The 24,031-nt window shown below is 31.8% G+C and overlaps 2 protein-coding genes across 2 annotated transcripts; one reads left to right on the plus strand and one right to left on the minus strand.

Annotated features, from left to right (window-relative positions):
* Positions 1-1,630: 1,630 nt before the first annotated feature.
* On the minus strand, positions 1,631-10,767 carry LOC139489000 (uncharacterized). The gene is made up of 8 exons (XM_071275019.1): positions 10,469-10,767; positions 9,916-10,048; positions 7,610-8,070; positions 6,740-6,815; positions 5,186-5,241; positions 3,253-3,345; positions 2,569-2,669; positions 1,631-1,864 (listed from the first exon to the last, which is right to left on the minus strand). The coding sequence occupies exons 1-8, from the start codon at positions 10,569-10,571 to the stop codon at positions 1,664-1,666; spliced, it is 1,224 nt and encodes a 407-aa protein (XP_071131120.1). The 5' UTR covers positions 10,572-10,767; the 3' UTR covers positions 1,631-1,663.
* Positions 10,768-18,591: 7,824 nt separating this feature from the next.
* Positions 18,592-22,951, plus strand: LOC139489001 (zinc finger protein 501-like). Its single transcript, XM_071275020.1, has 2 exons — positions 18,592-18,696; positions 21,478-22,951. Exon 2 carries the CDS (start codon positions 21,621-21,623, stop codon positions 22,509-22,511), a length of 891 nt encoding a protein of 296 aa, XP_071131121.1. The 5' UTR covers positions 18,592-18,696; positions 21,478-21,620; the 3' UTR covers positions 22,512-22,951.
* Positions 22,952-24,031: the final 1,080 nt, after the last annotated feature.

The raw sequence follows: 24,031 nt of genomic DNA on the forward strand, positions 1-24,031 counted from the left end.
AAATCGTATCCAAACAATTAAGTTCTACATTCGAAATTAATATTTGTTACAGTTCATTCAGCTTTATAATTGTTCGTGACAATGGTATGGATACATAGGTCCGTGACACGTGCATTTTAAATTATTAAGATGAAGACAGATTTCGCTCATTTTTTATTCAAACACGAAGAGTGAAGGTGCAAGGTAATTGCTAAAGAAAGTCTTTTTTTAATTATCTTGGACTCGACATGCACCGGACGAAATTTCTCCAAAACGGCACATATAAACAAAACACAAGAGTAAAGAAAAAGTGAAATGAGTATTAGTAACCATCATTCGAAAACATCACACCACAATGTCTTATTAATACCTGATACAAACGCTACACTAATATCAGATTACCTGACATTTTTTTATCAGCAACAATCAATTAAAATACTTACACTGATGTCAAGGTTGATCTTTTTTAACGACATCAACCAGTTAAACACATGTTTAATGCTGCTAACAACAATTGCCAGGAGTTACTGCATTACTATCAATATGATTTTATGTAACGAAAGCAGCCATCAAAACACTACACTACAATCAAGCTGCTTGGTCTTTTGTAACAACAGCAGCCATCAAAACATAACACTACTATCAAAAGAGTTGATATACCCTCAGTACAACAGTTAGTTAAACACTATACTACTATTGAAATGATTGATCTTTAGAAACGACAAAATACAAAACTGTCCATAATGACACTTGTTTTCTTAGACAACTGCCGGCAACTAGCAATACTACTATCAAGATGATTGGTATTCTGTATTAGTTCTAGTACAACGTTATTTTGTAGTAAATTTCTTTTAGACAATAAATGAATACTTTTAGGACAAATTATATCAAAATTATAGAAAACTTCATCAGCTCTAACTCAAAATATGGACAATTCTGTGTTGAGGGGGTCTTATTTTTAACCTTTTTCAGCTGGACTTAATCACTACTTTACTTATTTTAAAATTCATGACCAAAATTTTTTCACAGTGTAATTTCATCCCTTTCTTGCTTTTTGAGGCATAAAAAATGAAGAAATACATTTGCATCATCGTGATACTTGATCCTTGTGACTACAATAAAAAAAAATAGACACTTCTATCGAAGTAACACAAAAAAATGGATAACAGAAATTGCAAACTATATTGGACATTACATTAGACATCTTCACCCCTTTGAACAAAAACGATGCATACAAAGACAAAAAACAGAGAACAACACATGGTCATATTAGCCTGGCTTGGTACTTCAAAACCTATGGTAGGGTTTATATCAGCTTTACGCATACCGTGACGTCGTTTTACAAACATTGGTCTCTTAGTTAAAACACAAAATAAGATTCTGCAAAGTCCGCTACCAACGAAATGCCAAGAAATATGTTTAAACGCCGGAAACTGGTTTGATTGTCATAGCTGATAGTTTGATATTGCCACTCAGGATAAAACGAGAAAAACACGTCTATACAAAATGTTTAATTGACATCTGTAATTTGTGTATTGCCAAATTTAGTATATAACACCTGTAGTCACACATAACTTTATACTGAAACGTTTTGTCAATGATCAAAAATTCACATTACTATAAGTTATCTAGCTATTTAAATGAGCCTCAATGTTTTCAAAGAAAACACTTTATTGGTTTCAAACTATGGAATTACTACTGTTGCCTTTCGCTTGATTTCTGTTGATAACATTTCAGCAGTCAGTTCTCTGTCGGTAACACTGAATGGTTTATTTGGTTCAAACACAACATCTGTGCCATTTAGGGTGTAGGTAACTTTTGATTTTGCGAAAGCTCTGTTAACTGTGTCAGAGTCTGGTGTTAATGTACTGTCGTCAACTTCAATCTATACAAAAGACAAAAAATATTAAATATCATTGACGACATGCAATTGAGCAATTTTCAAACGGAAAGGGTTCAATTACTGCATGTTGACTTTTATTAACTTTTGTGTGTATTTTATACTTTTCCATGGCTTGAACACTGTCTCATTTATGTATACCAAATCACATGTTTTTAGATCAAGAGTGTCATCCTCATCGGCCCATATATTCATATTACCTCTATCCCGACAGTTTTCCTATCATGTGAAACATTTCATCAAAGGGTAAATAATATTAAAACAGATTTTGAATCAGCCTTTTTTTTAATCGTATTTTGAAAACCTACGAATGGCAAAGAAAAACAAGCAAAACAAAATGCGCCAATAACCTAACTATACAAAAAAATTGCCATTTTATTAACTCAAATCAGTATTAAACATAATGGCATATGGAAGTGTCACTAGTACTATTGTGGGCGTTCTGATAACTGTATACTTCATTTACGATAATGGACGTAATATGAATTCCATTAAAAATGGTCTTCGAAATTCGTTTCTTTTTAACTAAATAAGGAAATAGGAAATAATATTCATAAAAGTACAAATAATTCCTGATTTATTCTGAAATTCGTTGATATTTTGATTTGATCTAGTAATATGATAAAGATAACGGCAACATATGTAAGCGGTCAATCAAAGATAAGTTAAGAAAACAATATGTGTCTTACCTTCGTGATAAGAGTAACATTGATAGCCTGTGTTATATCTTCAACCAGGTATGTTAGCCTCGTCAGTCTATTTTCTATATCATCAACGTCTAACTGACAGACTAAAAAAGAGACTCTAATCGAAATAATACAAGTATAGAAATATCCTATTACTCATTTAAATAAATTGTTGGATTTTGAAAATAACTAATGACCAAAGCTATATCGTAATGTGCCTCTGAAAACTCTAGACACCTCAAAATAGATATGTTGTTCTGTTCTTTTCTTTCCTACATTTTGTAGATCTTCAGCTATAATTTTAATTATTTACAACTTGTTAGCAATCTGGATGACTTATCATGACAAATTGGTCACGTTCGTTGACAAGATTTTACTTTAGCTAATAGAAATGTAGCCTTTTAATTTCTATAGCTACACCAGAGTGTTGACGGTGTGACCATTTGTTTGTAATTGTCGAAATATCCTAGTAGAATCAGGTTTGATTAACCATTTTCTAAATAAGAAAATGCATATGCAAGTCAGGAAAATTACAATTGTTATCTTTGGTGTGTTTGGGCTTTGGAATTTGTCATACGATTGTGGACTTTCCGGTTTTTAATTTTCCTCGAAGTTCGTTTTTTGTTATTTTACTCTTTAGACATCATAAAAAGATTTCGTTGTAAGATATTGTGTGAATATTCCTACTTGTTTCCGCAAGATCTGTTTCACTCGTCCCACTTGGGTTGATTTTACAGACTGGACATTTTGAAGCACATTGATCTGTGTCTCTCTTCTTTCCTGTAAAACATAATTGTTCCATCATTGTTTTGTTTCTGGTAAAGCATTTAAGATTAAAAATTTAAAGAACAATTCCATTTTAACAAAGTAGGGTTTTATGTTTCTATACAGCATTTGGATGAATGTAACTATTAAAATAAAACAAAGGAAAACTTGTTGTGTTATGATTTGCCGGTTTTATCATATAAACATGATAAATGTAATTAAAAAAAGATACTTCTGTATATTGTCTAATAAGGGAGCAACAGTCTTCACTAGCACACATTTTAACTATTAAGCGCATCTCTGCTGGTGGACTATTAGTCCCCGAGGGTATCACCAGCCCAGTAGCCAGTACTTCGGTACTGGCATGAAAATACGGATTTTTTGTGTTATTTAAATTTGGTGTTACAAAATATTCGAAATTATTATAAATTCAGGAATGTATCTCCCTCATGCAAAGCTCTGATTCCTTTCACGAATTTGACTATACTTTTTGGACCTTTTGGATTATAGCTCTTCATCTTTTATATAAGCTTTGGATTTCAAATATTTTCGCCACGAGCATCACTGAAGAGACATATTTTGTCGAAATGCGCATCTGGTGCAACAAAATTGGTACCGTTGATTTTATTACTACCACTGGGTCGATGCCTCTGCTGGTGGACTATTAGTCCCCGAGGGTATCACCAGCCCAGTAGCCAGTACTTCGGTACTGGCATGAAAATACGGATTTTTTGTGTTATTTAAATTTGGTGTTACAAAATATTCGAAATTATTATAAATTCAGGAATGTATCTCCCTCATGCAAAGCTCTGATTCCTTTCACGAATTTGACTATACTTTTTGGACCTTTTGGATTATAGCTCTTCATCCTTTATATAAGCTTTGGATTTCAAATATTTTCGCCACGAGCATCACTGAAGAGACATATTTTGTCGAAATGCGCATCTGGTGCAACAAAATTGGTACCGTTGATTTTATTACTACCACTGGGTCGATGCCTCTGCTGGTGGACTATTAGTCCCCGAGGGTATCACCAGCCCAGTAGCCAGTACTTCGGTACTGGCATGAAAATACGGATTTTTTGTGTTATTTAAATTTGGTGTTACAAAATATTCGAAATTATTATAAATTCAGGAATGTATCTCCCTCATGCAAAGCTCTGATTCCTTTCACGAATTTGACTATACTTTTTGGACCTTTTGGATTATAGCTCTTCATCTTTTATATAAGCTTTGGATTTCAAATATTTTCGCCACGAGCATCACTGAAGAGACATATTTTGTCGAAATGCGCATCTGGTGCAACAAAATTGGTACCGTTGATTTTATTACAAATGTTTTGAGACACCGATTTCAAATCTCTAACAACTTTTTTTTTTATAAATTTCAACTTTTCTTGGGATACAAACAATAACGTAAAAAAGAACTAAAACAAGATTAACATCTCCATTTATTACTAAAACGAGATCATACTTTTTGTTATGGTGTTATAGACCTATCCTTATGATAACTGATACGGTTTCTCTACTGACATATCCACGTATTGTGAGGTAGCGATGTAGATAGAACGGTATATATATTTACAAGAGGCTGCTTAACATTGTTTAATGAACCATTTTCTTTGAAAAACGCCTGAACCAAGTCAGGAATATTGCAGTTGTTTCCAATTTGTTCATTTATAAAGTCGATCATTTGATTCTATCAGGTTTTATGAATTTTTCCCTTTTGTATTTACCTTGGATTTCGCTACTTCCTCTGATATTTTGCTCGTCTAAAACTGTGTTGTCATATCCGTCCATAAGAAAAATTTATATTGGTTTTATATACAATTTAGTTTTTATATTAAGAATACTTACTTCCATTTGAAACTTTCTTTTTGTTTATTAATGGACAAATAAACGTCCAAGGTAGACTACAAATAAAAAAAATATGAAAATAATATAAACTTACTTAGAAATAGAGAAAATGGCTGATTTAAAGATAATCAACTAACGACTATCAGGATTGAATTTAAAACTGTGTAACATTCGGTTGGACGCTATTCAAATCGATGTACTTTCTTTGGAAACAAATATATAGAATTTCGTAAAAAAAAAACTTCGATACCTTATTTATTATATTAACACATTTCAAATTGTCAATAGTTCATCCATTTTGTCTTCAAGAGCAGTATTTATTTTTGATAAACATTAGGACTTTACGGAAATACATGTGAAAAGTACAATAACAAAAATGCCTCCAAGGAAATTAAAAACAGAAAGTCCCTTATGAAAAAGAAAAAAAAATCAAAGATCAAACAAACAAACGAATGAAAAACAAGTGTAAAATATTCCTGACCTAGTACATTCATTTCCTTATGAAAAAAATGTTGGATAAAATCTGGTTTTATAGCTAGTTTTATGACAGTCATATAGAATTCCGTTTTATTGGCATCAATAAGTGAGCCAAAAAATAAAACAGGCATGATAGTTAAAAATGTCAAAATTTGGAGAACAGCAGTCAACGTTGTGTTCTTGTCTTAATCAATCACTATTACAAAAATGCCATATCGACATACTATAGAAAAAAGTACATAAGCAAAAATAAAAGACAAGAATAAAAAGATTACCATAGCATTATAAAAAAAATGATGGGATGTAGCCACGTCAAAAGTAAATACCAAACATTTACAAAATAGTAAAGGTCAACAATTATACAAAGACCTTAATTTGGGATGATTAACAACGTCAGGAATTAGAATCTTTACTTTATTATTAGTGAAGTTGATAGAAAATATTTATCAACAAGGTCTTGGTCTCTTCTAATGAACTTCTTTTTAGAAAAACACAATGAAAAAGGACGATAAGTTCTTTGACTTACTCCTTGTTAATCAACTTTCTGCCAAGACAGTGGTGACATTTTATAAATTCTGAGTAGCAGCTACAAGCTTTTGGATACCGAATGTTTAATATAAGTGAAAAAGATTTACCATCACCTGAGAAATAGCTCGATATCTGCTTTAAATCGTTATTTTATATTAAAAAATAATCATAAACTCGCAACTTTGTTGTTTATTATTATTAAACTGAAATCCAAAAAACTTGAGCTGATATTACATGTATTACAAGATGTTCAATGCTAACTCATTTTGAAAGCTATAAGTGAACTGCAGTTGATTTCACAATAAAAAAAACTTTAGACTAAGATTGATCGTAAGAATACTGATTTGTTCATGTCTTAAGACCAATCTTAGTCGTACATTTTTTTGGTGAAACCAACTCCTGGTTATTTATACAATAGTTGACTTATTGCCAAAAAACAATTAATCCTTATTGCTTAAATATGCAATTGATGTGTTTGAAACTGTATTGTGTTAATATGATATGATTATTAACACTATTATATCTAAATAAACTATTAAGGTACTTTACTTTTTAACAGTTTTACAGCATTCTGGAAATACGCAGCACTTGATTTTGCTGCGCTTCTTGAATATACATTTCAGTCCTGTAAAATAAACACAAAATATGTTATGATTAAAGGAAAGTAAACAAAGTAGTGCAACTTCACAAATCATTAGCTGAATAAAAATATGAGAGGTTTAAATATATGGGACAACAAACCAAAATATCATACGTTTACCAATCGTTGTCTTTTGATTGTTTTATCTTTTTTAGTATTTTTTTTTTTTTTTTTTCTAATTGACCTTTTTCCTCATATTTCTTTTTATCTAACCTGTTCCTTAATACCAATATGATTTTTGTATTTGGTGTCTGTAAATTAACAAAGGTGTGGTACTCTAATCGAAATACGAATGTCGTCTTATTTGCTGTTATAAATTTGGGCTATTTTATTAATCAAAGAATGAATATCCTTAATTTCATGCAATACAATATAATATATTTTTTTTCTCGAGAGTTCGTGACTAATGATATGTTATTTTTTTATTTAGAACTCTTATTCACAGGAAACCGGTACTATATGGAGGCATGTTGTCGTTTCTTTGTTTTGACATCAGTGCATAAATAGCAGTTGTCTTTTAAAAACAAATTACCCACACTTATCCTGTGGAGGTCTTATTGTCGTACTGAATGGACGAATATTTTAGACAATTCAAATATATAAGTGGAAATAACAATTTGGAGAATAAACTCATCATAGATACCAGGATTGAAATTTTATATTTACACAAGATGCGCGTTTTGTCTACAAAAGAGTCATCAACAACGCTCGAATAATAAAAAGTTAAAAAGGCAAAATAAGTACGAAGTTGATAGCATTGAGGACCTATTAATACTTACGCCTTTTAATCCATTCTTTTATATTTAACTTTTCTTTAATTTTCTCCCAAATTTTGCTGGATATCCGGAAAAGTTTTCTTAGTTTGTTCCACCATTTCCTCAGTAATTTTCTCAGACGACGCCCAATTCCTTGTAGTCCTTTCTTGATTTTGTCCCTTAATTTTTTAAATAAACTTTTTGCTTTCAAACGCCTGTCTATATCTATGAAAGCTGATCGCAATGCGTCTGCATTTAGAGCCAGTTCCTCGAGAGCTGTGAGATTGCTCTCCCTTATGATATTTCCGCTATGTAGTGCCACGTTAGCATTACTCTTTGCATATCGTGTAAATCTTACTCGTCCAAGGATATCTATTGATACTTCAACTCTGCTTAAAACTACAGTGAGAAATTCTATTGAATTAATCACAGGCATGACAGCTTTAACCTTTAAGGCGTCAAAATCGTCATCTGGAATAACTGGGCTGAATATGAAACATACAAGGAGTAAAATTAAGACAGGCGTAATAAAGCAGTCACTGAGCATATTTGATTTAAGTTATGAATAATGTTAAATAAAATTTGACCTGTTCCCTTAAATATGAGACTATCAGTATATACACTGACAGACATATCACACTTGAATATGAATAAAGACTTTTCAATACTAATTTTGTCTCGAGAATATACGTATTACATCTACATCCAAATACGAAAATTATTTCTCAAATCCAAATCAAGACATATCAGAATAACAAGTGATTCGTAGTCAGTTATGTGACGTTAAGCAATCAACAATCAATATATCAGTCAGTTCCATTCATACATTTACAGACACTATATGCTTTTGTTCTTTGAAATTGGAATAAAGTATGACGTGAATTTTACGTTATTATTAATAGACAGCAGTCTTTAGAGAACTAACAATAAAAGAGACACCTTAGTCGATAGTTATTGTATTATAGTGTTCATTTTACTTCTATTGTAATATTTAAATATGTTACAGTGAATTTGCAGAGTCAGTGATTATGTAGAATCCCTAAATATCTTTTATGATTTATAATTTTAGTTCAAAGAAACACAGCAATTCTGGTGGCTTGGAAAAATTTTGTTCCTGGGTACAACCATGCAGGCCAGAGTTAACTAACAGTTACTTAAATCTAGCAACAGCAAGAATAAACTTTGCCCTGCCTAGTTATATTCATATTAATGAACACACAATAGGTTTTAAAATTTCTGATATAAAAGGACCTAATATTTTTGATGAAATGATACAACTAAAATCATTGCAAATAAATATAATAAAATATTCTTTTTGTTACACATTAAAGAATTAACCAGCACAAATATTGATAGAAAAAAAACTTACTAATATCAATTTATTGTTTAGAACCACGTCTTACTAAGGAATTGAAAAAAATGGTCATATTTCTTACTTGGTACAAACATGTCCTTGGGCATAAAATGACAATGATGAAAAGGTAAAAAGAAAGATAATGCATATCGGAAAACGCGAATTTAACCAGCTGCATTGCAATACATGACAGATGACGTTTATAATAAGATCATGCATATTCCAGCGGCTAATTTATATCACGTTATATTGAAGTGACACACATTTCAATAAAATGCAAAGAAAGTCAACATAAAAATGCTCTTGCACCGTATTGTCCTTTTTTTCTTCTAAAGTACATCTCTTTCTTAACTTTTTCAATGGGAAACTTTAAAGGTAGCAAACTATTGCCGTGGCTAAATGACTCTTAACTGACACAATTAAGTTGTCCAACCCATTAACAGACCTTTTGCCCATAATATTTACTAAAATGTGGTATTACTCATGTTATATTACAATTATGAAATATTTACTAATGTCAATTTATTTTTTTAGAATCAAAGTACTATTTTGTGTCCATTAAATGATATCTTAAAATGTATTTTTCGCCTTTTATCCAAAATATTGCTATGCGTATAAGCATCAATACCACATACTTGCGCGACGCCTTTTAGTTTTACTGAAAACTGCGAAGACTATAAAATGTTTTTACAGGTGGAAAATGTTCTATGAAAGATATCATTTTGGCTGACACATTTCTTTTTTTTTTTCTTTTTTTTTTTTGGTTCTTAAATTATGCCAAAATTCTGTATATTTAACAGAATATAACATTAAATTGTGCTTTTTACAGACGTATAACCGACCCGATTAATAGACCAACCGCCTATATAGCCGCATATTCAGGTAGATTAACAAACCAGTGACAGCCGTGCTATTTAGTTTATTATTTAGGTATCGGTTTAAATGCTTCATGAATTAAATAATTGGATGTACATACCGTTGACATTTGCTGTCACTGCATTCTTTACATTGTTTGATATTTTGTAAGCAGACAGATGATTGGTTTTGGTATTTCCCTAAATCTTTTGGTATATATTCCAAAATATCAACTTTTACTTCTTTGTCAATACCTGTTAGAACAATTTTAAAGAATAACACTTGAGAATAATCACATTGGCTATTTTAGATAAAATCATAATAATAATTTCGTGTGTACAGAGAACATTTGTTGGTGCCCTAAAACTAAGTTAGTGTAACTAAGATCGAATTTTAAAGAATACAATTTTATTGAAGCCTGAAAAAAGGTCGAATTATTTAACCATGTTGCTGAAAAATAATAATCAAAGAAATCTGTTGTTTAGTTTGCGCTATACGGAAAAACTCATTTCAAATCAAATACGGCGAGGGAAGACATATCTATTAAAGATCAATTAACGATACAATATTTAAGGATTAATATCAACATTTCAATAAATCATTTCGTTCTGTTATCAACTGGGGCATAAATAACCGTTTACGTGGAAAAACTAAATTTAAACAGAATTACTCACCATGTTTTGTGTCTTTGTCAACTTCAACAAACGCACTATTGGCCACTGCTGACAATGACAGTGTAAAGCAAAAGTAAAGTATGTTTGTGTATAACTCTCCCATATCGGATCACCACTGCAAGGTTTTTTCCAACCCGTCCAAATGGTGTGATTGCGCTCAAAAAGCTTCTGACTGGTTCTTTTTATAGTTCTTGTTCGTAATCCACTCATTCGGTGACACCCACAATATGTTATATTTGATACTTCAGTTTTTCGTTAAGAGTATTTAAAAAGCGTTGACTTTATACAATGTCAAAAATGTATATACAGTCACTGGTCGTAAAAAATCTTTAAGCCACGCCTACCGCTGATCTTTCTTTTTAAAGTACACTATTTAGCAAGTCGGGCATCGGCATTAACTCGTTCCCCTTAAACATGTTAAACAATTCAACCTACATTAATTTTCTTTTTAGCTTATATGAATATATGAATTATTTATTTTCATCGCTCATTTGTTAGTGATGTATATTGCAAACAAATGAACTAATTCCCTGACTAATTTGAATCTACATGTTGTATATCTTAAAAGTTATCAATCTCAATTGGCATATGTCAATAAACTCATCATAGATATATACCAGGATTGCAATTTTGTGTTTGTGACAGACATAGACATTTAAAAGCTCCGAATCTTTAAATGTAGATCACAAAATAGAAAATAAAATAATTACATTCAGTTGGAACATTGCTTTGAAAGACACCAATATTGCATTGACTTGTCATGACAAATATATGTTATGAATAAAGAGCATGTTTGAGTTGAAATATACTGACAAAATGTAGCCAAACGAGTTCACAGGAATTCGGTAATTTAGCATCTTCGCTAGCCAAGGGTTACGATCCACTCCCGCTCTCTTCACCCTTGGCGGATTGAGCCAACATTTGTGATAACAATGGTGCGCCATCTATCGGAAGATAAAAATCACGCCAATTCCGAATACATTATTCTTGACCAATGGTAGCACTTGAACTCTTCAATTTGGAGGTAAAAACACGGTAGCGTCTAGATTCTACACACTTGGTAAAGCCGGAAATGAAAACACACGTCAACATTCATGCATTTGTGCATGAAACATACACAGGAACTACTATTTGTTGATTAAAAACATTCAAGTTTGCACTAAATATAGTCGTATGTTTAGGAATGTCAAGACTTGTTGCACAAAAAACACGTGGCAATTGTTTACAAACACTTTCTACATTTACACGGGATCATGTTATATGCGCATTTTGATTGGATGCAGCGAGTTTTGACTGCAACCAATAAAAATCCTTACCTTGGGTCTCCGAAATGTTGGCTCAATCCGCCAAGGGTGAAGAGAGCGGGAGTGGATCGTAACCCTTGGCTAGCGAAGATGGTAATTTAGGTATAATATTATTATTTATCATATATTAAGTACAAAATACTGCAATTTTTTATATCTAATAAAGGTTCTTTTTTCCAGTCTGTATCACCTACCCTGTATCGCATACCCCGTATCGCATGGCTAAACCCGTATCGCATACCTGGCGTGACGTCATAAATCGCTAGACGTCAACGTTTGATCTTTGACGTCCAGTTGCTGCTCCCACTAAAAAATGTCCTATCATTCCAACTAAAATCGATATTTTTCAAAAAAATATTACCCAGTAACTTTACTAGCAATTTTTATATAAATAAAAATACAATAAGATGTAGAAATAGCCGTAAAAAACCTGCAAAAAAGGTAGCTGAAAACAGGCAAAACATAATGTTCTTTTCTTGCTTATATTATCGGACGATTTAAAAAAAAATCTTGGATATTGCATAAACCTGATACTGTTAAAAGTATAAAACTGCATGACTTAATAATACAAAGTGATCTTATTTTGTCTTTCACACAACTTTCTGTGTTGGAATTTTACGTCCATTACGTACTAACACCGAAAATACTACAAAACATCTAGTCATTGACTATACAAGAATGCAACAAATATGAAAATGTGTGACAATAAAAGATAACACTGATTAATGGTCAAAGATACCAAACTTTTGATTTTGTTCGCAAGATACGCGGTTCGTCTACAGGAACGTTTGATTTTTTAAAAAAATAATAAGTTGACGAGCAATGGAGTCCAAAAATTGCAAAAGGTAAATAATAGATGTAATGCTACAACATATTTATCAGTGACAAAAATTAAATTATCATTTGCATCAAATGGTATTTTTGTTCATGAACTATATCTTACAACATTGTATTTAACCAGCTTAATATTATACAGTCAATTGAAATCGGCTTACTGTTAATTCTAACGGAACAAATTCACTACATGTAAATTTATGTAATACGCTTATAAATGTATCATGTGTATGCAATACATATGCACTTTTCCCTTCATAACTAACGTTACAAAAAGAAGGAAGTTTATAATATACACATGGAAAAAAAGTATTGCAACACCTTGATTTTTTAAAATTTGAAAAATCAGCCTCTTTTTTTTGATGAAATATAATAAAATATTTGTATAATATTATTGAAACATAGTTAATGATAACATTGGCATTGAAACTAACAAAAAATGTTAGAAAAAAAAATGATTTATTTAACCACATATATGCACTTTTCCCTTCATAACTAACGTTACAAAAAGAAGGAAGTTTATAATATAACCCGGAAAAGTTCAAAAACAATCTTATTAAAAATTATTTTACACGACATGACCATATTTTTTAACAATCATCAGGCTTAAGATCATGCACTCAGACAGAAAGCCTCTTTTCAAAATCTGACATGAATATTTGATTGTATTTATATTTTTGCATAGTAATTTGCTTGTTCCTTTTTTATTACTCCGTCAAACCCAGTTTGATTTATCAATCATTATTTCGTTATTATAGGTAAGTAGAAATTCTCGATGTTTTTTAAACTTATGATATTGCTTGTGCGGTATACTACTGTTCCCATTATTTATGCAGCAACATCAACATTTTAAATTAATAATGTTGTATTGTCGTCTCCAATTTGAGTATGCATTTGAACTGGTTTAGTACAAAAAAAGATGTGTGTATTCTTGCCATTAAAAAGTAAAATAACAAAAGTACCAAAAGTACCAAAAGAACCAAACCTCAAAGGAAATTCAAAACGGAAAGTCCTTAATAAAATGACAAAATAAAAATCTCAAACACATCAAACGAATGAGTGACAACTGCCATATTCCTGAATTGGTACATGCATTTTCGTATTTGGATTAAACCTGCTTTTATATCTAGCTAAACCTTTCACTTGTAGGACAGTCTCATAGAATTCCTTTATAATGACGTAATGTGGGAGCAATACAAACAGACATGATATGTAAAAACGTCAACGATTGGGGTAAAGCAGACAACTAAAGTTCTAATGACGTAGAATTAGGTAAATAAATAGGTCACATTACGGCCTTCGAAGATGAGAAAGCCCAATACCGTCAGCTTTAAAAGGCGCTGACACAACAAAATGTTAAGCAATTTATACGACAAAACCAAAGACCTGATTCATGACAAAACAAGAACTGTAAAAAATAAATATGACAGTCAGAAACCACCTAAAACCCTTAACTTTGATGCATGGGACTGTCAATATATAATGTGGATGCTTCCGATGCGCTTTCCTGTATTTCCCATCATGCAAGCTCAATTCCCAAAAAAAGGTATGTTTACTTAGAGTTAAAACTGGCTCGAACATTTTTTATGTTTTTTTTGTTTTTGTTTTTGTTTTTTTTTTTTTTTTTTTTAATCTGGCCAAAATTATACACATTTCACATACAAATAATTGTGACAACTATAAATACAAAATAACTTTTTTGGGGGAATATCACATTAAAAATGACAAAGTAAAGGCCTTCTTAAGTACAATTTATTTGTAATGTTATGTAAAAAAAAAAACAGGATTAAATTTTTTATTTACGCCAGACGCGCGTTATGTCTACAAAAGACTTATCAGTGACGCTCGATTCCAAAAATAAGTAAATAAATAGGCAAAATAAAGTACAAAGTTGAAGAACTTTTAGGACCATAATTCCTAAAAGTTTTGCCAAATCCACACAAGGTTATCCAGTTTTTGTCAGATTTTCAACAATTCTCAACAGTTATGGCAACCTTTACTTAGGCCACCACCCCTAATCAAAACACATTTTGGTTCAGTTGCGGTGAACGGTTTTCTCAAGATTTTAGAACGCAAAATGCTCAAATCAACGTATTTGGACATTTTATCCAAACTTTGATGTCTAGAATGTTCTATTATGACTTTTGAAGGTTCATTTAAGGATTAGGTTATGATAAGTTGAAATACAAAGCCAATTGATGTATGATAACAGTTGTAAACTGTTATGACCAAAAAATATCTGAAAATTATAACGAAATCCATGATTAACCAATAGCTTTCATTTCTTTATAAAATATAATTTTAGACAGATTCGTAACAAATTATATCAGGACCATTGAGCTGATGATAACTTCAGGGATTGCTAGTCCACATGCCTGCATCGATTTTGTTAAAAGCCATAAAATATATGAAAATATTTGATTTTTATTTTCATGCATTCGAAACACTTTACCTTGGAGAAGTATCAGCATACCATAAAAACAAACAGTAAAAATCAGTTGGAAAGGATTTGACTCATCATATCGTCCCGAAGGACATTTAACAACTAGTGGATACATATTGTAACCCATATTGTGGTGTTGTAGAATATACATTAGATGGGATTATGAGGAAATACAAAAACAAACATCAAAGGGGCAGTCAATGAATTAACATAAACAGCTGAATACAGAGCCAGAAGAAATACTCATAAAGTAAAAGATTGACAGACAGTGACAGATAGTGACAGATCATTCCATGAAAATGATACAATATGCAGAATCGCACCAGGAATCAAGGATACAATAATTGTCTTTGTCCAAACTTACTAAGGACATTTTTACCATGCACGTGTTAGATTGTGGTTTGTCTGAACTTTTAATTACCGAACGTGACTTATTCCCGATTGTGACTGTTTTGCTGAGTGCGAATTCGCATTGCTATAAGACGTGTCATGGTACTTTTCTATCCAAAATTTATGTATATAGTTTTGATATTATATTTGTTATTTGTTATTGTCATCGGATTTTGTCAAATGACTTAATGTCTTATCGTTTGTAGTTGTAAATCTTATTGTTTCCTGTTGTATCCGCGTGTTATGGTTAAGATAATTAATCACCCAGTTCATTTATTAGATGTTATACAATATATTTGGTTTATAGTTTGATTAAGAAGAAACACCGACATAGATAGATACTAGAATACAATTCTATATTAATAAGTATTGTAATTTTCATTGTAATAAATAAATATAATATCATATCAGTATTAGAAACCTAATCTTGAATTCTATCGTCATTCTATCCTATTTTGGAGAAAATATTTAAAAGTTCTTTGACGTCGCTTTGTGCGTTGATCTCTTTGGCTAAATCGGATGTGACTTTTTATGTCCTGGTTTAGGTTGTATTATGTATTCGTTTTATTCTGTAGCTAGTCACCACTTCGGTGTTTTCATGTATATCTATTATATAGTCATTTTTATAAATTTACAGTTTGCAAAAATATGATTTATTCTAAATAATAAGGATGTTCTTATCCCAGGCAGAAAGTCTTGAAAATGGCCATTGTCATGTTATAATTTCTTTTCTGTGTGTGTTACATTTTAGTGTTGTGTTTCTGTTGTGTCGTAGTTCTCCTCTAATATTTGATGTGTTTCCCTCAGTTTAAGTTTGTAACACGGATTTCTTTTTTTATCAATCGATATATAAATTTCGAACAGCTGTATACAACTTGCCTTTAATTAGGTTAAAAAAAAGGGATTTTGGCGAAATTTTACCAGATCGGTCGGATGTTAGCCAAATTAAGGACCAGGAAACATAGAGCGCAGGCGTGGACAAGCTTAAAATATTTAAAATAAGACATGTACAAGTTAACATAACAAACATTATTAAAAAAAAAATGTCAACGTATGCGCTCTGTGTTTCCTGTCCAATAATCATTGGAAATTAACCAATTTTCATTGATTTGCCTTGGAAAATCAAAATAAGTACTTTTTGTGACGTCATGAAAAATATGCAGGAAGGTAAATTTTCACAAACAGACTTATTTCCTATTAGTCCAGTCAAACTAAGATCTAACCTCAAACTAATTGCAACAGAAAATGTTTCAGTTCTAATCTATAGCATTATGCCATTTATATACAAAGAAAAAAGTCTCATAAAATCAGCATTTTTAATTTCCTATGGAAATAAACATTGGAAGGGGAGATAACTCTTGCAAAAATGAGTCTTTTTTGTCAGTTTTTTGTTGTTTTTCTTGAAATTTATGTAAAGTATGATACTTTGATGGGGTTATAAGTTTGTATATGACTAAATTATATAATCTCCTGCTCATGAAATGTACAAACCCGAAGTGTTATGGGTAGTTTTATTTTTTTTCATGCATTTTTCATTACAGGAATTGCAAATTTGAAGCTTTGTAACCATTTTGAAAGAATAATGTGAAAATTTGGTATTGTTAATATCTGTATATTATATTTTTTCAGCAACTTACTTATCTAAAGAAACTTTAAACCACAAAAAGAAGAATACATGCTTAATTATTTTTATTAAAATTGAGATTCTTTACCTTGACATGTTGAAAAATTCAATAAATGGTCAACTAATGAATTACGAAATCTAGATTATAGCTTGTTAAAATATATGAAAACACCTTTAGAGTTTTTTGTTATACTCTAAAGACCACTAAAAAATCAAGAATCAAAACATTCTGATAAATAGAAGCGGTAAAGTTATAATTTTTGTATCAATTCTTATTGATATTTCTACCTTTTCAATGCAAATCTCCATAGGAATTTTAAATGATTTTTTTAGTTTTCCTCAAGTTAGATTTTATGGGACTTTTTTCTGTGTATATTCATTCTTTTTTAAGCCAAATCAATTTGCCGTTTTGCTGTTATTGGATCCCCTCCTTGTCCCCTTATTGGATCCTTAAATTTACCCTACCGGGCCATTTTACACTTGGGACTTTTTATGGGTATAGAAATTCCCCGTTTTACATGAAATTTATTTTTTAGTTTTAAATATACAATATTTATTTTAAATCAGTTTATTTGTGATTTTATATCATGGGCTTTGATATTTCATTGTTAGTTTAGTTACCGTTTCAACATATATGTGAATCTTCTTCTTTATATACAAAAAAAACTTTCTGTAACATGCCTGGTTTAATATAATTGTTAATTAATAATGATTAAAAATATATATTTTTTTTTATTTCATAATCATTTTCAATTTTTATATCCAGGGACTTTCTATACAAAGACTATAGAATAATTAGTATAAAAAGTCCCTGGTATATTTAAGTATATATATATCATATATAATTCATACCTGACAACTGTCACTATTTGAGGGGGATTTCCCCCATGGAGGCTCCCAAATTGAAATTTGGAAAGAGCAATTTTTGTCCACAATTTAAACAAAACAATTATTTTACAATGACTTTAGGCTTATAAAAGGTATGAAGAAGCAAAAAAACAACAATAAAATGTATTTGCAGGCCCCCTTGAAGGTTTTTTTTAGGACTATGACAGCCATCTTGCACGCAAAACCCCCATGGGTATTTTGAAACGTTGGCAGGTATGATAATTTAAGTATTACTTTTCAGTTTTAATTTTTAATGTTTGGTATAAGATAAAAAAAAAAAAAAAAATACATATGGATATATATATATAAATGTGTTGTAAATTTAAGCGCTTATGATATTTTTAATATTATACAATGCGCTGTAATAAGGAGTTAGATCATAGGCGAATCCAGGGGGCTGGGGGCCCGGGCCCACCCCCCCCCCCCCCCTTTTCGTGGGAAAAATTTGGTTGATTATATAGGGAATCATTGAAGCATGACTGGAGCGCGCCCCCCCCCCCCCCCCCCTTTAGGTCAGTCAACGGGCCCCCCTTAAGAAAAGTTCTGTTTCCGCCACTGTAGATACACATTTTTACGTTGAGGCGTTTTGTCAACTTGAGTGAATTTGTACATATCGATAATATCTCAGTATGCTTGCCGTACAATTTTAAAAGATTGGATAATCTCCCTTTGTTTACATTTCTGGAAGCGGAAAGCTGTTCGATTAGATTATGTTTAAATTGTTATAATTTATAGTTTTAATCATGTAAGTTTTCATTTTTCAAATGACATCTTCATAACAATCGTAATATAGATATGTAATTTTTACACACACAATGATTAAATTTACTGTGATAATTGTACGTCTCTTTTCTTGTCAAAAAAAAACTATGGAAAGCATGCTTAACAATGAATAAACGCCTTGTTGGTTCTTTGATTTAATTTGGGACAATAAACAGTCAGTGGTACAGTACTACTTGTACAATAATATTTATTTACTTGAAGCAGTAAATAATAATATACTTTTTCAAATAAATTTTGTTTAAATGAATTATTTTCCCTTAATTTTCTTTAAAATAAGTTAGCTACGTTTGTACTAATTTTTATAAGATTCTTATCATTAATAGGGCTCTTCACGGTTAGTTCGGCCATATTGGATAGGGGGCAGATTTTCATAATAGAGGTAAAAATGGTGTGAAAAATACGGGAAAACATCATTAAAACAGAGCTGTTGCTTGGAAACACACATAGGATTTCCCACACTTTCATACCATTTCCACCTCCTTCCAAAAAATCTGCCCCGTATCCAATATGGCCGAACTAACCGTGAAGAGCCCTATTCAAAAGAGAAGCAAAGATCTTAAGTAATTGCTCAAAGCCTTCCAAAATTGCACCTTAAAATTGGCGGCTTGTAAATGTGCAGTGTAATGTGAGTGTTTGAACTGATAACAGACAAATGAGATTTTCATTGTCCATGAAATAAGTAAAGACACCAGCAAAGGACAGATATTTGAAATTCTAATAGCACAAAGATGAAATAAGTAAAGACACCAGCAAAGGACAGATATTTGAAATTCTAATAGCACAAAGAATTTCCAAGAAAATCAATAAAAGAGGATACTTAGAAAGTATGACTTTTTTACTTGTATAAGAAAATAAATCTGAATGTGTAAGGGATATATAACTTTAGCCAATAAAATTATTAACTATACATGTAAATGAAATACAGCTTGTATCATTATCATACAAATTAACTTATATATATATATATATAGGTACTTTAATATTTAATTTTTTATTTAAATAAAAATTACTTGTACAAGTAGAACCCTTTACTGAATGATATATGTATTGACTGAGACTACTTTAACTACTGTTATATAATGTTAGATTATGTAATAAACATACCAAATATTCCTTGATTATTTGATTATCTTGCTTTATTAGGAAAAAAAGGAATGATTATGTCATTATATTGACAAAACATTTGTGATTAGGTGATTATTTGGACACCCTATGAGGGACCTCATAAATCATCAAAATCTACAAATGCATATGTAACTAATTTAAAATCCCATTTGGAAAAAAGTATAGGTTAAAAGACAACCAAATGTATAGTCTGTTGTTTTGTATCATTTAACCTGTTTAGTCCATTTTTCTCATTTCTCATGGTTTTTTTGCCTATTAATAGTTTATATCTCAGTTGCCCATTGCTCCCTATTTTCTTAACTTCATCCTAATGTCCATCAAGGCCCTCATTTGTAGCTTTATGTATTACATTGTATTATAAAAATATAAAGAAGATGTGGTATATTTGCCAATGAGACACTGAGTCCTCGAGAGGCAAAAAATAACACAGAATGAGAAATAAACAAAAATATAGGTCACTGTAGGGTCTTCAACAATGAGTACAACCCATTCCCCATTACTTACTTACTTAGACCCTTGGCTCCTACGGGGAGCATAGACCATTGAGGAAATCCCTCCATAAGTAAGTATGTAAGATCACTGTAGGGCCTTCAACAATGAGTACAACCCATTCCCCATTACTTACTTACTTAGACCCTTGGCTCCTACTGGGAGCATAGACCATTGAGGAAATCCCTCCATAAGTAAGTATGTAAGATCACTGTAGGGCCTTCAACAATGAGTACAACCCATTCCCATTACTTACTTACTTAGACCCTTGGCTCCTACAAGGAGCATAGACCATTGAGGAAATCCCTCCATAAGTAAGTATGTAAGATCACTGTAGGGCCTTCAACAATGAGTTCAACCCATTCCCCATTACTTATTTACTTAGACCCTTGGCTCCTACTGGGAGCATAGACGCATAGACCATTGAGGAAATCCCTCCATAAGTAAGTATGTAAGATCACTGTAGGGCCTTCAACAATGAGTTCAACCCATTCCCCATTACTTACTTACTTAGACCCTTGGCTCCTACGGGGACGGAGCATAGACCATTGAGGAAATCCCTCCATAAGTAAGTATGTAAGATCACTGTAGGGCCTTCAACAATGAGTTCAACCCATTCCCCATTACTTACTTACTTAGACCCTTGGCTCCTACGGGGAGCATAGACCATTGAGGAAATCCCTCCATAAGTAAGTATGTAAGATCACTGTAGGGCCTTCAACAATGAGTTCAACCCATTTCCGACAGTCCGCTGTATAACGTTGCAAGAATAACAAATGTAAAACAATTCTAGCATTGAAACTAACAGGCTGATTTATGTTCAAAATTAAAAATGAACACAAATAGTATATACAACCACTGAATTACTTGGGACAGGCATGTATACATGGTATACACGATGTGGTGGGGTTAATCTGCAAATCTATTTAAATTTGATTAAATTGCATAAAATCTTTAAAAAATTGGCTTTTGCATAAAAAAAAATCTGACTCAAACAATTTTTAAATATCATACCCCAACCCCACCCACTCATCCACTCCCCACTTGAAGTTAAATGGTTGCTCCCCAAAGAGATATTTATCTTTGAAGGGTTTTTGAATTCTCATTTATATGTTGTCTAATTTTACAGCACATGTTGATTCTGCTGCAAGTCCAGTCTCCATGACAACAGAAATAACTACATGTAACCTTGACATTCTGATATAAAGTTGTTAAGAGGAATAGTTATATAGGATTTCCGAGGCAGTCATAGAAAATTACACAATACTGAATATGAATGAAGTACATTATGGTATATATGGACTTGAAGAGGAACTGTTACCAAAAATAACTGATAACTCTAAAATGTCTGAGGAAGGAGCTGGTCAGAGTTCTGATATGTCTATGGAAGGTGCTGGTCAGAGTTCTGATATGTGTGAGGAAGAGACTGGTCAGAGTTATGATATATATGAGGAAGGGACTGGTCAGAGTTCTGATGTAAAAGTCCATGTAATATCAGACACGGGTAAAGTACATAAATATTTGTATAAATTTAAAGGTGCAAAACCTTATAAATGTGGTGTTTGTGACAAAGCATTTAATGATCAAGCTTCTGTTGAAAGACATATCAGCAGCCATACCATTAGAATTGTCAACCCGTTTTCATGCACAGAATGTGGAGCAGAGTTTGAGGACAAATTGTTGCTGGAACAACATAAACTGCATGCAGAATTTAAACATTACAAATGTAAACAGAGTAAACGGTGTAGAAGATCTTTTCATACAAAACATGGATTAGTGATACACGAGAGAACTCATCGGGATAAACCTTTTCACTGTGGTATTTGTGATACCAGTTACTATAGTAACATATTGCTAAAAAATCACATGGCTAATGCACATAATGAAACACTTTATAAATGTGGACTCTGCAAAAAAGTTTTTACACAGCATGGGTTACTACGTAAACATATGAAAGAACATGCCAACGATGGGAATGGTAAAGAATCTTGTAAAGTATACAAGTGTGACGCATGTCAAAAAGAATACAGTGAAATAAGTAATTTGCAGGCTCTCTCTATGGATATTGAAAACAAGGATCTTAAAATTTATTTTTGTACCGATTGTATGTCAAAGGGAATTAATGTTCACCAAATGAGCAACAGCAAGTATGCATGGAAATAACTAGCCCTTTGCATGGTCGTTTTTCTGTCATGGGTTATCATGAATGTCTCCATGCCTTAAGTTATAAATAAAACTAGGTGGAAAAGTTTTATGAATTGCCTGAAAGTTATAACTCCCCTTCATGTTGATAAAATAATTGTTGGTCTGGCTCAACTGCTTTTAAAAGGGAGTTCGTTTCTCAGTTTCAAAATAGTTAGCTTTTCAAAACACTTGTTTATATTGATAGGGAATTAATAAAGGAATCGAAAGAGCAAGAAAAATATATAAGTCAATGTGCTTGTTTTCAAGATATAGCCATTGCAATTTTGGCGGGAAAATATTCTCTCTTGACTTTTCATAGCTTTAAAACAATTTATTTTTTTGGCAACAAGTCGAAAACATTTTATTTCTTTCAATTTTAGCATTACATATAGTGGCAGCTGAGGGTCAAACAACCATTTGTGTTGTAAGTCAGATTAACATTCAAAAGAAATGTCAATGACCTCTCGACTAAACTGCCCAATTATTATCAAATCAGAGGCGGATTTAGGGGGTAGGCTGGGCTCGGTGATTCAGTCATTATATATATAGTACACCAGATCCGGATTTCGACAATAAATGTTAGGGATCGAAACGGTATTTGGAAGGCCATACAATTTACCCTCAATTTAAGAACTTTAAGAGTCAATATAGGATGAACGGATCATATAAACCGGAGGGAAAATATGATACAAGCCCAAACGAAAAAAATTAAACAAGTCTAAATTGAAAACTACGTTCAAACCTATGATTGCGTTGGATAAAAACCGCAATTTTTATACGTGTGCATGTAAAACAAATTCCGTTGTAGAAGGGTCTAAATACAGCACAAACAACATTTTCCAAAAGACCAAAAAAGTGAAAAAGTATATTTAAACAAAACGCATTTGACTAACAGGTCGAACCACTGATGTTCTTTAACCCTGCTGACTGCCATTGGCGATTGCCAAATAAAATTGATCACAAGATGTAACAAAATGGATCTTTATATAATTTTAATACTAAACAGAAAACAATAGACTTGTGGCCAAGATGTTATGCCACAAAAATGAGGTGTCAATATTTTTTTAGTACACCAGATCCGGATTTTGACAATAAATGTCTCTTCAATGATGTTAGGGATCGAAACGGTATTTGGAAGGCCATATAATTTACCCTCAATTTAAGAAAGACTCTTGAATTTAAGAGTCAATATAGGATGAACGGATCATATAAACCGGAGGGAAAATATGATACAAGCCCAAACGAAATATATACTGAATCATTAGACGAGTTGTATATACAGAATCACTATATAATATATATATATATTGAATCACTGAAGCATGACTAGAGCGGGGCCACTTTTAGGCAGTCAGTGGACCCCCTTTGCAATTCACAAATAATGCATATTTCAAGATCTTTCTTGTCGACCGTAGCGATTCATAAATGAACATATGCAACTATTCCAGTCATAATGACGTTCGATGACTCTGCATGTTACTTGTTTAATTAGGATTACG

Source organism: Mytilus edulis, chromosome 9 (genome assembly GCF_963676685.1).
Source record: "Mytilus edulis chromosome 9, xbMytEdul2.2, whole genome shotgun sequence".
NCBI classification, from domain to species: Eukaryota; Metazoa; Mollusca; class Bivalvia; order Mytilida; family Mytilidae; genus Mytilus; species Mytilus edulis.